The sequence below is a fragment of the Halichoerus grypus genome, chromosome 1 (genome assembly GCF_964656455.1).
Source record: "Halichoerus grypus chromosome 1, mHalGry1.hap1.1, whole genome shotgun sequence".
NCBI classification, from domain to species: Eukaryota; Metazoa; Chordata; class Mammalia; order Carnivora; family Phocidae; genus Halichoerus; species Halichoerus grypus.
The window spans coordinates 211119675-211133216 of record NC_135712.1 but is presented as its reverse complement, the minus strand read 5'-3'; the positions used below and the strand labels follow the sequence as shown (position 1 = coordinate 211133216).

General features: G+C 58.1%; 1 protein-coding gene across 4 annotated transcripts; it reads left to right on the top strand.

Annotated features, from left to right (window-relative positions):
* The first annotated feature begins 1289 nt into the window (after positions 1–1289).
* KANK3 (KN motif and ankyrin repeat domains 3) lies at positions 1290–13541 on the top strand. Of its 4 annotated transcripts, none has more exons than XM_036066043.2 (13): positions 1290–1388; positions 3665–3796; positions 3900–4031; positions 4328–4389; positions 5204–6493; positions 6571–6670; positions 6873–7139; positions 7247–7331; positions 7836–8052; positions 11786–11928; positions 12047–12247; positions 12331–12429; positions 13227–13541. In XM_036066043.2, the coding sequence occupies exons 4-13, from the start codon at positions 4356–4358 to the stop codon at positions 13302–13304; spliced, it is 2514 nt and encodes an 837-aa protein (XP_035921936.2). In that variant the 5' UTR covers positions 1290–1388; positions 3665–3796; positions 3900–4031; positions 4328–4355; the 3' UTR covers positions 13305–13541. The 4 variants fall into 4 exon arrangements, with proteins under 4 accessions (XP_035921936.2, XP_035921935.2, XP_035921934.2 ...); XM_036066042.2 differs by having other exon boundaries at positions 3665–3804; positions 4342–4389; XM_036066041.2 differs by having other exon boundaries at positions 3665–3804.
* Position 13542: the final 1 nt, after the last annotated feature.

The following is a 13542-nucleotide window of genomic DNA, read 5'->3' as shown; positions in this document are numbered from 1 at the left end:
ATAGTCCAGGAATTTTGTAAAAAGAGGAGTATCAGATATTGAGCCATACCCTAAAGCTATAGTAGTTAAAGCAGACTGGCACTGGGACAAACAAGACAGATGAATCTAGAAATACAATAAGCTCCCCATCTATGGAGCTTTGTACTTCTCCTTTGTATGTGCAGTTTATCCCATTTGGAGCACAATTCTGTAAGTGTCACCAGTACTGGCTGCCTCCCTGGATCGTGAAATTCAAGGATCAGTCCCTCCCTTTCCCTCCCATCCCATCCTGTCACCCCCTTACCATAAACCTTACCTTGAAAGTCTATCTCTGCCTCTCAGCTTTGTGGCCCAGGATGGCAGGAACTGTGACCCCTCAGGGACCTGCACAGTGCCTGGTGTATATTAGGTGCTCAATAAATGCTAAATGAATCAGGAGATGGGTTAAAGAATTCAATCTAATTTAAAATCATTCAACAGGGGCGTCTGGCTGGCTCAGTCAGTAGAACATGCAACTCTTGATCTCAAGGTCGTGAGTTCAAGCCCCACATTGGGCAGGGAGCCTACTTAAAAAAATTTTTTTTAATACTAAAAAAAAAATCATTCAACAAACATTTATTAAGCACCTACTGTGTGCCAGGAACCCTGGATGAAGCGGTGACCAAAATCAATCAGTTCCCTGTCCTATGGTGCTGACACTTTAGAGGGGGAGACAGATGGCAAGCAAGTAAACAAATAAATGTCAGAGATTCTTTTTGTTTCAGATAATGAAAGTAGCTATCAAGTTAATAAAACAGAGCAAGGGAAAAGACAGAAACTGGAGAGGGACCACATTAAGCCTTTAGGGGTGGGAACACACAGGTTGAGCCCTCCAGAATAGAAGGTGCCCATGTGAACATGTGCAGGGAAGAACAGTTCAGGAAGATGGAACAGCTTGTGCAAAGATCCTGTGGTAGGAAAGAGCCAGGGTCCTGGTACCTCACCCAGACACTGGGACTTGAGCATCAGTCCTTCTAGCTTCCACACGAAGGATCTTCCAAACACACAAATCCCATCGGGTTAGTCTCTTGCTGTCTTCCCACGGCTCCCTAGCGCCCAGTGGATCAAATCCAAGCTCCTTAGTCCTGCGCTGGGCGGCACTTGGCCGTCCCCCCCACGCCCCCGCCCCCTACCTACCCTTCTCTGCCAGTAGGCGCACGGGGACAGTCACTTCAGGCCCCGCCCACAGCCCCGCCCCACACTCGGGCCCGGGCCAGCACCGCCCACCCCGTCACCATTGGACAGCTCGGAGAGCAGCGGGTGCTGGTTGGCTGGCGTGGCCATCAGTTAGGGTCGAGGCCTTGATAACCCGTCCCCGAGCTTCGAGGGGGCGGGCTCGGGTGCGGGCGCGGCGGGGGCTGCGGCTTCAGGTAATGCGCCAGTTTTCGGGGCCACCGATGGGGGTTCTGGGGGGCATTAGGGGACGTACCGGGAAGGGGTACTGCGCCTCCTGCGGGCTCAGTGCCCTGCGATGGGGCGGGCTTCGTGTCCTCTGGCTGGGACCCCTCCCACACTGGGAGCCCCAGGTGGGCAGCGAGCAGAGCTGGGGACTCTGGATTCGTGAGATCGCCCTTCACCCGCCCTTAGGAGCCAAGTGGGCGGCTTGTTCGCCCCCTAGCGCCCCAACCGACTCCGGGACTTTCCCAGCGTCGCTCCTGGAGAGCTTGGGGACCTGGTTCCAGCCCCTCATTCTGGACCTGGGTGTGGGGGGTGATACGGAAACGGTGTTGGGGGGAGGGACGGACGGCCCCCGGGCCAGCAGACAATGGGTAGCGGATGGAACCGCCCGGCGGCGTTTCCTGCAGGAAACTGCTCTGTCTCTACGAGGCCCTCCCGGGGGTGGGTGGGTGGGTGGGTGTGTGTGTGTGTATTGGGGGTGGGAGGTACATGAGTATCTCCCCCTCCCACCATCATCAGCCTCCACCCCCACGTCAGGGGTCTGAGAATCCCGCCCCAACTGTAGGGGGTGCTACCATTCGGGGCCTCAAGCCGGGAAGAAACCCCTATCCCCAGGACTGGGAGCCGCACTACCCGCCGAGTCCCCCACCCTTCGGGTTTCCTGATCACAACTCCGAGTCCCGAAATAGACCCTGGGGCGGGAGTGGGGGCGTATGGCGTCGGCTCTGACGGCCTAATGAGGGGGTCTCAGGCAGAGGATCCGATCTAGCTGACATCTCCCGCAGGGAGCAGAGAAGAGGGGAGGGCAGCCGCGCCCCCATTCTGGTGAGGCTGCAGACCCTGGAGCCGCCGCGGTGTGGGCCTGCTTCTTCCCCCATTAGGGAAACACGCAGGGATAGGTAGGGATGCAGGCAGGGAGGGATGAACCCCCTCCGGCTCTCTGCCCCTGCCCTGGAGGGGAGGGCTGCTTCTAGAAGGCCATCAAGTGGGTGGCCAATGCAGAAACACTGGCAAAACTGCCTGAGTTAAAATCCTGCCGCTGCCTATGTGTGACCTCGGACGAGCCACTTAATCTCTCTGTGTCTCAGTTTCTCCATCTGTGCAAGTGGGGTAAAGGATAATGATAAGAAAACTTCCCTCAGAGGGTTTAGCTAGGATTTTTTCTCTTTTTAAGTCAATAGCCATAAATTGCTTATAGTAGAGGGTGACCCATAGTAAATGGCAAAAGTATTGTTGTTGTTGTTATTACTTAGCCCAGCGCCTGGCCCAGCTGCTCTAGCTGATTAGGGTCTTAGGGATGGCCCACCGCTGTTTTTTTTTTTTTTTTTTTTTAAGTTCCCAGGGCCTCAAATTTGGGTGTGACCAGGTCACCAGAGGAGGGGGCTGAGCCCACTGAGTCACACCGCTGGCTGTGGGACCCAGACCCCTACGTGTCCCTGCTCACTATATCCCAGGGCCCAGACCCCTAAGTCAGCCCAGGTTTTTTTCCAGGACACAACTCTTCCCTGGCAGTTTCCTGAAAACAAGTTGTGTGGCTGCCCTGCTGGCCTGCCCCTCTCAGCCGGTGTGAGGGGGCAGGAAACAGCTGCTTCAGGACTGGAAGGGGCCCTGTCTGCCTTGGGGTGGGGTGAGGGAGGTTTTAGGGGCATAGGTCGGGAGTGGTAGAGTCCCCCAAGCAGTGGAGCAGGGGGTATTCAATGGCTGGTGAGTGTTAGCCACAGAGGTGGTCATCAGGAGTGCGGGAGGCTGGAGGGGGGTGATGACAAAGGTTGCCAGGTGGCTGGCACATTGAGCACGGGGTCAGGGAGAGGACAGATGGGTCCGGCAGGCACCTGATGGTGAGGCTGGGTGGGCAAGGGGTCCCTGGAAGATGGGCAGAGCCCAATCTGAGGGCATTTCCCACAGACAGCTGACCTATTTGCTCTGTGCCTCGGTTTCGCCATCTGGAAGATGTGAATGATAATACCTACCTTGCAGGACTGTATGGGGGTTGCATTTAATCAGGCGGAGCATACAGTAGGCACTCAAGACAAGCTGCTTTCCCCTCCTCGAAGGTTTTTCATGTGGGCTCTTCAAAGCCCCATCTTTCCTACCCTGTGCTTTCTGATTGTCCTTGTTAATTATCACATGAGATGTGGCCCAGTCTCCCTCAGTTTCTTAGAGCCTCCGTCATGTTTCCTGAAGAGTCCTCCCAGCCCCACGTATAGCCACAGCTCTGACAACCTGGGTACTTATGGTTCCATTACAGACTCTTACAAGCCAGGAGCAGAACACCGTGGCACTCCACTAGAGACATCCTAGGGAGATCGGTATCCATTGAGTTGCATCCTTGGTGCATCTGGCCCACAACCTCTCCATCATTCCCATGAGGCTCTCACAAGTGACTTGGTAAAAACTCAGATGCACAATTATATTTTGTTTGCATTTCTCTAAGGAGAAAAGAATTCAAATGATCCTCTGTTTGTTCTTTTTTTAATATGCAGAATCTGACCAGATGATTTTCTCATGAGCCCATGAAGGGCTTCCAACTCTCACCTTCTTCTTCTGAAAGTTCACACCTCATCCCTTTGAGCATCAATTTCTAATTTTGCCCTGGGACTGACACAACTCGGCAGGTCTGGAATGACCCTTCCCTGCCCCCACACCCAGTTACTCATGTTCTCTGATCACTCTCCTCCCTTATCCTCTTGATGCCCTTCCTGCCCCCTCCTCCCCAGCAGGCTGAGGCCTGGACGTGGAGATGCCCACATTCATTCATTCCAAAGTTTCAAGGCCTCTTGAGGGAGCAGGGAGGACAGGACATATGTGTGTGGGAGGGTGGGTGGGAGTCTGTTTACTTACTTAGAGTCCAGGCTGACTCTAAAGGGATGGGGCCAGCTCCATCCTCAACCCCTCTGGGGACATTTTCCAGGGTGTGTCTTGCAGCTACTTCAGAAAACATGGCCAAGTTTGCCCTGAATCAGAACCTGCCCGGTGAGTGTGCAAAGTGGGATACATGTGTGTGCATGGATTGATACTTGGTGCCCATGTATAGGCACAGCCCTGTGGTTCCCACCTGTGCATGTGGCTAGAGAGCCCTTTCTAAAGGTCCATTGGATAATGTCACAGCCCTTCTTCAACCCTGCTTATGGTGCCCTATCACACGTGTAATATAATCCCAACTCCTCATTGCGGCCCAGGGAGGCCCCCCACGATCTGGTCCCAACCCACCTCTTCTACTCCTCTCCCTTCTTTCACTCTGTTTTGGGCACCCTCACCTCCACCTCACTGTTAACTCCTGCCCACCCTGCTCACTATATCCCAGGGCCTTTGCTCTGTTTTCCTTCAGGAACCTTCTGTCCCCAACTGTCATTTCAGTGCTTGACTTTTAAGTCCCTTCCACAGGAAACCTGCCCTGACAACTAGAGCCAAACTCACACACCTTCTCCAGTTATTCTGTATTTCATCTGTTATTATTATTAGCCCTAAGCATCATTTGGAATGATCATGTTTATTTATCTCCTATAAGAGGACAGGGGTTTGCCTGTCTTGTTCACTGATGTGTCCCCAGCGCCTAGAAAAGTGCTTGGCACATAGTAGGTGGGTGGGATTGCTTGACTGTTTGGTGCAGACAGGCATTTGGTCCTCTGGCATGCATGTGCGCAATGGCATGTGTACAGGGTTTGCTGCAGGGGGAGGCCTGCAGGACTGTCTCGCGGCGGTGGGGGACGAGCTCTATCTGTCCAGTTTCTCCCGGGTCGTCCCCCTCCCCCAGCCTGACGCCCATAACACCCCATCATGCCTGCAGACCTGGGCGGCCCTCGCCTGGGCCCCGGACCCACCGCGGGCGCCCGCAGCCCGAGCTCGCCCTACTCAGTGGAGACGCCGTACGGCTTCCACCTGGACCTGGACTTCCTCAAGTACGTGGAGGAGCTGGAGCGCGGCCCCGCCCCCCGCCGCGCCCCGGGCCCCCCGCCCCCGCGCCGCCCCCGTGTACCCCGGGCGGGCCTCGCTGGCGCGCGAAGCCCAGGCGCCTGGACCTCCAGCGAATCCCTGGCCAGTGACGATGGGGGAGCGTCGGGCGCACTCTCCCCGGGCGCGCCCTCGGGGCTCCTGCTGCCGCCGCTGTCGCCGTGCGTGCCCGTCCGTAACCCGCGCGTCGAGCACACGCTCCTGGAAACCAGCCGGCGGCTGGAGCTGGCGCAGGCGCAGGCGCACGAGCGCGGGCCCAGCCCCGCCCGCGCCGTCCCGCGCAGCCCGCGGGGATCTGGCCGCAGCAGCCCCGCCCCCAGCCCCGCCTCCAACCCCGCCCCCGCCTCTCCCGGTCCCGCGCAATTGCAGCTGGTGCGCGAGCAGATGGCCGCGGCTCTGCGGCGCCTGCGCGAGCTCGAGGACCAGGCGCGCGCGCTGCCCGAACTGCAGGAGCAGGTGCGCGCGCTGCGTGCGGAGAAGGCGCGGCTGTTGGCTGGACGCTGGCAGCCGGAGCCCGACGGGGAGGCCGAGGCGCGCCCCGACAAGCTAGCCCAGCTGCGGCGCCTCACCGAGCGCCTCGCCACCTCCGAGCGCGGCGTTCGCTCCAGGGCCAGTCCCTGGGCCGATGGCCCCGACGGGCCGGCTTCTAGGCGCAGTGAGGGCGCACTCGAGGTCCCCGACGGGGCGCCGCAGACGCGGGAGGCTGGCGTCCAGGCGGTGCCGGAGACCCAAGACGCTAGGGCGCAGGCGGTGCCGGAGACCCGGGAGGCCAGCGTAGACGCGGCCCCCGAGACCCTCGAGTCGGACGCGTGGGTGACCGAGGCGCTGCTGGGGTTGCCCGAGGCCGCCGAGCGCGAGCTGGAGCTGCTCCGCGCCAGCCTGGAGCACCAGCGCGGGGTGAGCGAGCTCCTGCGCGGCCGGCTGCGCCAGCTGGAGGAGGCCCGCGAGGCTGCCGAGGAGGAGGCAGCTGCGGCGGCCCAGCCCCAGCCGCGCGAGGCTGCCACCCAGACCCCGTGGGGTTGTGCCGCGAAGGCCACACAGACCGAGACCCTCGCCGAGGCCCGTAGCCTGAGTCAGGAGAACCCGTCGGGACCCACGGATGGGGACAGAGCCGTGGCCCCTGCGGGTGAGTCTCAACCCCTGCCTAAGCCCTGGCTTGATGGCTTCTGGACTCGAACTCAGTACCCTCATCTGACTCGCCAGGCATCCTCAAATCCATCATGAAGAGGAGAGATGGTACACCTGGCACCCAGCCCAGTCCAGGACCCAAGAGCCTGCAGTTTGTTGGGGTCCTCAACGGAGAGTGAGCACTTTACCCCTCCCCATGGCAGCATCTGCAGGGACATAGACTGGGGTTTGAATCCTGGCTCTGCCCCTGACGCGCAGTGTGGTCTTGGAAAGCCTATTTCTTCTTCTGTAAAGTGGGGACACACACTCCCACCTCGCAGGACGCAAGAATGAGCCCACAGGGGAGGCTCAGCGGCCGCCTCCCACCCTGCCCCCAGGTACGAGAGCTCATCCAGCGAGGACGACAGCGACAGTGACAGCGACAGCAGCAGCGAGGACGGTGCTCCTGAGCCTCCAAGGAGCAGCTCGTCCGGGTATGACAGCGGCAGGGATGTCGGGGACGACAGTGGCAAGGATGCCCTGGACCCCGAGCCTGAACCGGAGCCCGAGCCCGAACCCGAGCCCGAGCCCGAGCCCGAGCCCGAGCCCCAGCCGGAGCCCCAGCCGGAGCCAGAGGCGGAACCTCAGCCTCGTGCGCAGGGGAGGTGAGCGGCGTTACGGACACGGAGTGGGGACGGGGGCTTTCTTTCCTGTCCTGCGCGCACCCCCTCCCCCCCAGAGCCTCCTGAGCCTCTCCCGGCCACCTTGATAGGTGCGAGCTGAGCCCGCGTTTGAAGGAGGCGTGCGCAGCGCTGCAGCGGCAGCTGAGCCGGCCCCGCGGAATCGCCCGCGATGGCGTGAGTGCCAGCGAGAGCCCTTCACACATGGAGTCGCGGGCCCCATCGGGGACCTCCCCTGACGCCCTCTAGGGGAAGCCCATCGGATTTCGTAGAGTTGGGGGGGCGGTCCCAAGTTCCACCCCTTGGCGCTTAGACCTCCACTGATCTCAGGCTCTCCAAAGGGATCTCCGCCCAGGGATAGCGCTGAAGTTTTCCCTGTTTCCCCCAAAAGGGTGCGCCCCAAGCCCCAGGCCCACCCCCATACTCCGCAAAGGCAAGCGCTCACCGCCTTCCTCCACTCTGGGTTCTCCCACAGGCTCTTTCCCAGAGGGGAGGACCCCCGCTGGCTTGAGCCTGAGACCCGCACTGGCTGTACTCTCTCCTGCAAAAGGGTGCGGCCCACGGACCCCCTCAGACAAGCAGCGACCATCCTCCCCCGCCTCGATTCCTAGCCCCGCCCCCACGCCCTCCCTGCCACCACAATCCGGACCATCTCTGACGTCTTTCCTCCGGTCCCGGCAGGGCGCGGCGCGCCTAGTGGCCCAGGAGTGGTTTCGAGTGTCCAGCCAGCGGCGCTCTCAGGCGGAGCCCGTGGCTGGGGTCCTGGGAGCGGTGGCGCGCCTGGGACCCGAGCTCCTGGCGCACGTGGTGAACCTGGCAGATGGCAACGGGAACACAGCCCTGCACTACACCGTGTCCCACGGGAACCTGACCATCTCGAGCTTGCTGCTGGATACCGGTCAGCACCTTCCTCCAGGGTCAGAGGATCCTGGTGTCCTGGGGAGATATGTCAAGGGCCTTTAGACCTCTCCACTTTGAGCTCTACCCTGACACCTGCCTCTCACTTTGCAGGGTGCCAGAATACCCGGTTTTGAAGTTAGGTAGACCTAAATTTAGAGGACTTAACTTAGTGTCACCAGCCTTAGCTTCCTCATCTGGGAAGTGGGATGCACCACCATCCTCCCTGGGCAGCTGTAATAACAGGTGTAGAATAGCGCCAGGCACGCAGGAGGAGGCCAGTCGCTGGTCACCATGCATTCTGTTGCTGAATCTCCAGTCCTGATGCTCACCTCAGTCCTGGGCCCCAATACCCAGCCACCTGCCTCTCCCACTGGTCAGGGTTCTGACCACCCTCCCAGGCTGGGCCACTGTGCCCCGTCCTCCACCCCCACATCCTGCATTGACTCCATTTTACACATTTCTATCCCCTGCCACTTGCTTGCTCATTTCCTGCCCCAACTTTCCCCCTCTGGAGCTGAGATACACACACCCAGGTGTCCCTGAGCCCACAGACATGTATTAAAAACCTACTAGATACTAGTATGGTGCTGGGGTGGGGGTGGGCCACCCACATACAGCTACTTTCCCCATGGGACTCACAGCAGAGGGGACAGTGCAATAGACAAACTGCCCACCAAGAGCCCTCCTGGGTGTCATCCTTCAGGTCCAGTATCTGCTGGGGCCTGCCCTTGGAGGCTTCTCACTCTCACTGCAGGCCAAGGCAGGTCCCACTGTTCCCTCCCTGACCCCACTGCCCCCAAACACACAGGTCTGTCCCATCCCTGAAGAGCTTGGTGACCTGCTGGACCAGGAGCTCAAGCTTGGGAGGAGGGGACAATGCATGATTCAAGGCATCTGCCTTAAAGGGGACTGGGGACTGGGACAGGCAGCCATGGCGGTCAGTCACAAGAAGCTCAAGCCTTCATGGACACCTTTTATTCCTTGCATTCAACCCCCCACCCCACCCCCCAGGCTCCAACTCCCCAGACCTTGCCCTGGGCATTCTAGTTCTCACATCGATCATTCCCTCTGCCCCTGTCTGCTTGCTGCCATGTCCCTCCCCTCCCCCAGGGCCCTGAGACCTTAATGTACTCCCCAGATAGGGGCTGTTTCCTTTCACCTCCCTGGCACGCAGGGGCTGGACGCGACTGTGTATCCTTGCCCCTCATCTCCACCTCCAGAACTTTTCCCCTTCCTCCCTCAGCCCTATACCTTGGAGCCTCTTATTGATTAGACCCCTATTCCCTCCACCACCTCTTCTGGCTTCTCCCTCCAAAGTGAGATCACTCTTCCCTCCCGGGGCCAGCTCTCCTTCTTTGCACATGAACCCTCACCAGTTTCAGTATCCTCATGGAGCATCACTCTTACCTCCAGGCTTCTCAGTTCCTTGACCCCCCTCCTCCCATCACCTTGGCCTCTGCCCTACATCAGCCTTACACTTTTTTTTTTTTTTAAGATTTTATTTATTTGACAGAAAGAGACACAGCGAGAGAGGGAACACAAGCAGGGGGAGCGGGTAAGGGAAAAGCAGGCTTCCCGCTGAGCAGGGAGCCCCATGCGGGGCTTGGTCAAGACCCGAGCGGAAGGCAGACGCCCAATGACTGAGCCACCCAGGTGCCCCCAGCCTTACACTTGTAAAGTCACCCCAAGATCTTGATGTCACTGTAACCATGCCCCCTCCACAGTCTCGTCTCTTCTCTCACCTCTCAACATTTCGGCTCTCCAGTTGCCTGGCCCTAACAACCCTTGGCCCTCACAGGACCATTGTCTGTTGCTCCCCCTGCCTCCATTTTACTGCCCACCCCCCAGTCCCCTTGCTTCCTTGTTCACCCTCTGTCATTAACTACTCGTTTATGTCCCCTTTCAAACTCCTCCCCACGGCCCTCCTCCACCTCACCCTACTTGCGCGGCAGGCCCCAGCACGGAACACAGTGATGGTTGAATGAATGAGCAAGCTCGCATGAGGGTATGGCTGTGAGCCTGTGCCTTGTGGGGAGAGGGGGAGTGGAGATGGACAATTATCAAGTAAAAACATGAAACAATTACAAATCGGGATAAGGGCAACAACAAAACATAACTAGGTGAGGAAATCAAGTGAGGTGATCCTTTGGCTTAGGAAGGCCTCGGGGGAGGGGAAAGGAGAGGGTAGGGGCAGATGGGGGGTGTCTTGGCTAGCCTGCAGAGACCCGACTCTGGTTACTCCTGTGTGCCTCTCCCCACCCAGCACACTCCACCAGTGTCACAGAAGCTTGTGGAAGCAGTGAGCACCTAGAGGGCAGGCCACACAACTAGGAAACCCGCCCTCTTCCTTTAGATACTCCTTAACCCTTTTTCTCCCCAGTCCATTGCCTGAGTCCCTCTCTATAGGGCATCCACTCCATGACCCTGATCCAAGCGCCCCTCCCCAAGCTTTTGTGGCCTCGTGGAACTTTCCAAACAGTGGGGGACAACAGCATCAGTCACTTTGGTAACTGGGCCCAGAGTAGGTGCTGTGAGGGACAGGCAACAGCCAGTAACCACAGTGCTCCTTTCCTTGAGCTGCTGTAACAAAGTAGCACAATGTGGGTGGCTTAAGAAAATGGAAATTCATTTTCTTGTAGCTCAGGAGGCCAAAATCCAGGTTGGCAGGCCTGGTTCCTTCTTAGGAGTTCAGAGCAAAGCAATCCGCTCCATGCCTTTCTCCTAGCTTCTGGTGGTTGCCTGCAATCTTTAGCATCCTGTAGCTGATGGCAGCTTCTCTTCTCTGCCTTTATCTTCACCTGGTCTTCTGCCTGTCTCTGTCTCTTCTAAGGACACCAGCCACACAGGATAGGGCCTACCATAATGACCTCACCTTAACTTGATTACATTTGCAAAGACCCTATTTCCAATTAAGGTCACGTTCATAGGTACAAGGTAGGTAGGACTTTGTATCTTTTGGGGGGGGACACAACTCAATTTGTAACACAGGCTTGGAGGAGAAAGGGTTCCAGAGGAAGGGACAAAAGTTAGGTAACAGCCTCAGAAGCCATGGTGGACAATGGCCTGTATTCCAGGAGAAATGGGGAGATGTGGGAGGGTTTTAAATAGGTGGCTGGGCCAAATTTCTCTTGATCTGCTGCATGGAGATGAGTGGATTTGGACACCAGAGTGGACCAGTTGACATAGCTTTGTTTGTTTGTTTTTGGGGAGGGGGCGGGGACAGAGGCAGAGGGAGAATCTTAAGCAAGTTCCACTCCCAGCGCAGAGCCTAACATGGGGCTTGATCTCACGACCTGAGCCAAAAATCAAAGTTGGACGCTTAACTGACTGAGCCACCCAGGTGCCCCAAGTTGACCTAGTTCTCTGGGAGGTGGGGGGCCAATAATTGTGGCTTCGTGGGTGATAGCCACAAAAATAGGAACATCGGTTTATTGAGGTTGTACTATGTGGCAGGTTTTGTTCTAGGTACTGGGGGATACAACAGAAAACCAAACCAAGTCTCTGAACCAGCTTGCAATAAGCAGACTTGAGCAGAACCCTGAAGGGGAGGGAGCCAAGTGGCTCTTGGCTGGGAGCACCTTGGAGGCAGAGGAAACAGTGAATTCATGATCCAGTTATCATCCCCATTACATTGATGGCAAACCTGAGCTGTGGGGGGAGAAGTAAACCAGGCTGGGCTGAGGGTGTCAGCTTCTTGGTTGACTGACTACCCCCCACCCCCACTCTCCCAGGGGTCTGCGAGGTTGACCGTCAGAATCGGGCTGGCTACTCAGCCCTCATGCTGGCTGCACTCACCTCTGTGGGGCGAGAAGAGGACATGGCCGTGGTTCAGAGACTCTTCCATATGGGCAACGTTAACGCCAAGGCCAGCCAGGTGCGTGGACATTTCTTCCCTGGGTCCCGGTCTGCTAGAGTCACTTCTACTTTGGGTTTGTCTCTGACCTCCCTTTCTCCAGAGCCCTCCCCAGCCCTGTCCCCTTCTTCCTCCCCAGACAGGACAGACGGCCCTCATGCTGGCCATCAGCCACGGCCGCCAGGACATGGTGGCGGCCCTGCTGGCATGTGGGGCAGATGTAAATGCCCAGGATGTGGATGGGGCCACAGCGCTGATGTGTGCCAGCGAGTATGGGCGCCTGGACACGGTCCGGCTGCTGCTGGCCCAACCAGGCTGCGACCCGGCCCTCCTGGACAATGTGAGCCGCCATGGGGTTGACGTGGGGATGGCAGGGTACCCATGCCTTGGTCCAGGGACCTGACTGTCCCCATTGTCCCTCAGGAGGGCACCAGTGCCCTGGCCATTGCCTTGGAGGCTGAGCAGGACGAGGTGGCCGCTCTGCTGCATGCCCACCTGAGCTCGGGCCAGCCTGACCCCCCTGTGAGTGCAGCCCCTAGCCCGGGGAAACCAAGCCTCCCAGCTGCACGATGGGTTCAAAGAGGATACCAAGTGTGCCCCGGGAAGGAGGCCTCCCTTTCTGCTCCCCTGGGGAATCAGCCAGGATTGGGAACCTGGGTTTGAAACTCTTGCACGTGGCTGGGATCTGATGTTCGCCCTGCAAAATACCCATGAGACACACCTCCACGTTACATGAGCCCGAGGTCTCCAGAGGGGAAGTGCCCTAAGATCAGACTAGAGCTGTTAGACCTAGCTCAGACCTTCCCTGTCAGTGGACTCCCGCTACTGCCTCCAAGAGGCTTCCACCAAAGAATAAGGGACCCTCCAGAATTAGGGAGGGGAAGTGGGGTGCAGGCTCCCTGCAAGCCAGAGTTTGCCAGAAGCAGGGAGGAAGGAGGGAGGGCCAAGCCAGAAGTAGAATACTCAGTTTACCTCCAAGTGAGAAAGGCTTATTCTCTTTTATAAAACAAGTGCCAGGCTGTTCTCAGTACTACTTAATTAAACTCATCCAATCAGCCTGCCATCCTGCACTCCCCTGTAGAGATGTGGGGAAGGAGAGCTGGAGGTGCCTCTTCCAGGTCAGATGGAGGCAGAGGCGGATTCAAAACCAGGCAGCCTGGCTCCACTGTAAAAGGTGGAGTTCCTCCTTAAGTGTGATCACAGGGTAGAGGGACAGAACCTCCATCAGGTCAAGTATCCCTGAGTGAAGGGACTGAAAGAAACCCTAGCATCCTGCCCATGGGTGACTGACAGGACCCCTCCCCCACCTCTCTCCCTAGTCAGCCCTTCAGCCCCCCACGGCTGTGCCTGGTGAAGGAGAATGCAGTGACCACAGAGAAGACCCCCAGCCTCAGTGAGCAGCCTGGCACCCTGGACCTGGATTGGGAGAGTCTGTTCCGTCCTCCACCCCAGCCTCTGGGGCACAGCAGGGGCCAGGGTTTGCTATCCAGATGCTAGCCCTGGGCCAAGAGAAAGGCTTGGATGGCTCAGTGTTCAGGAGAGGCTCACCTTGGACCAGCAGGGTGAGGAAGGGGCTGAAAAGTGACAAGGTCCCTGAGTCCACCCAATTCCAGAATAAAACATTACTAACTCAAC

Coding starts and splice junctions, on each gene's coding strand:
- KANK3 (XM_036066043.2), top strand. CDS start 4,356: ATGGCCAAGTTTGCCCTGAATCAGAACCTGCCCG. Junction 6,671..6,872: donor GTTGGGGTCCTCAACGGAGA/GTGAGCACTTTA, acceptor CCCTGCCCCCAG/GTACGAGAGCTCATCCAGCG. Junction 12,430..13,226: donor CGGGCCAGCCTGACCCCCCT/GTGAGTGCAGCC, acceptor CTCTCTCCCTAG/TCAGCCCTTCAGCCCCCCAC.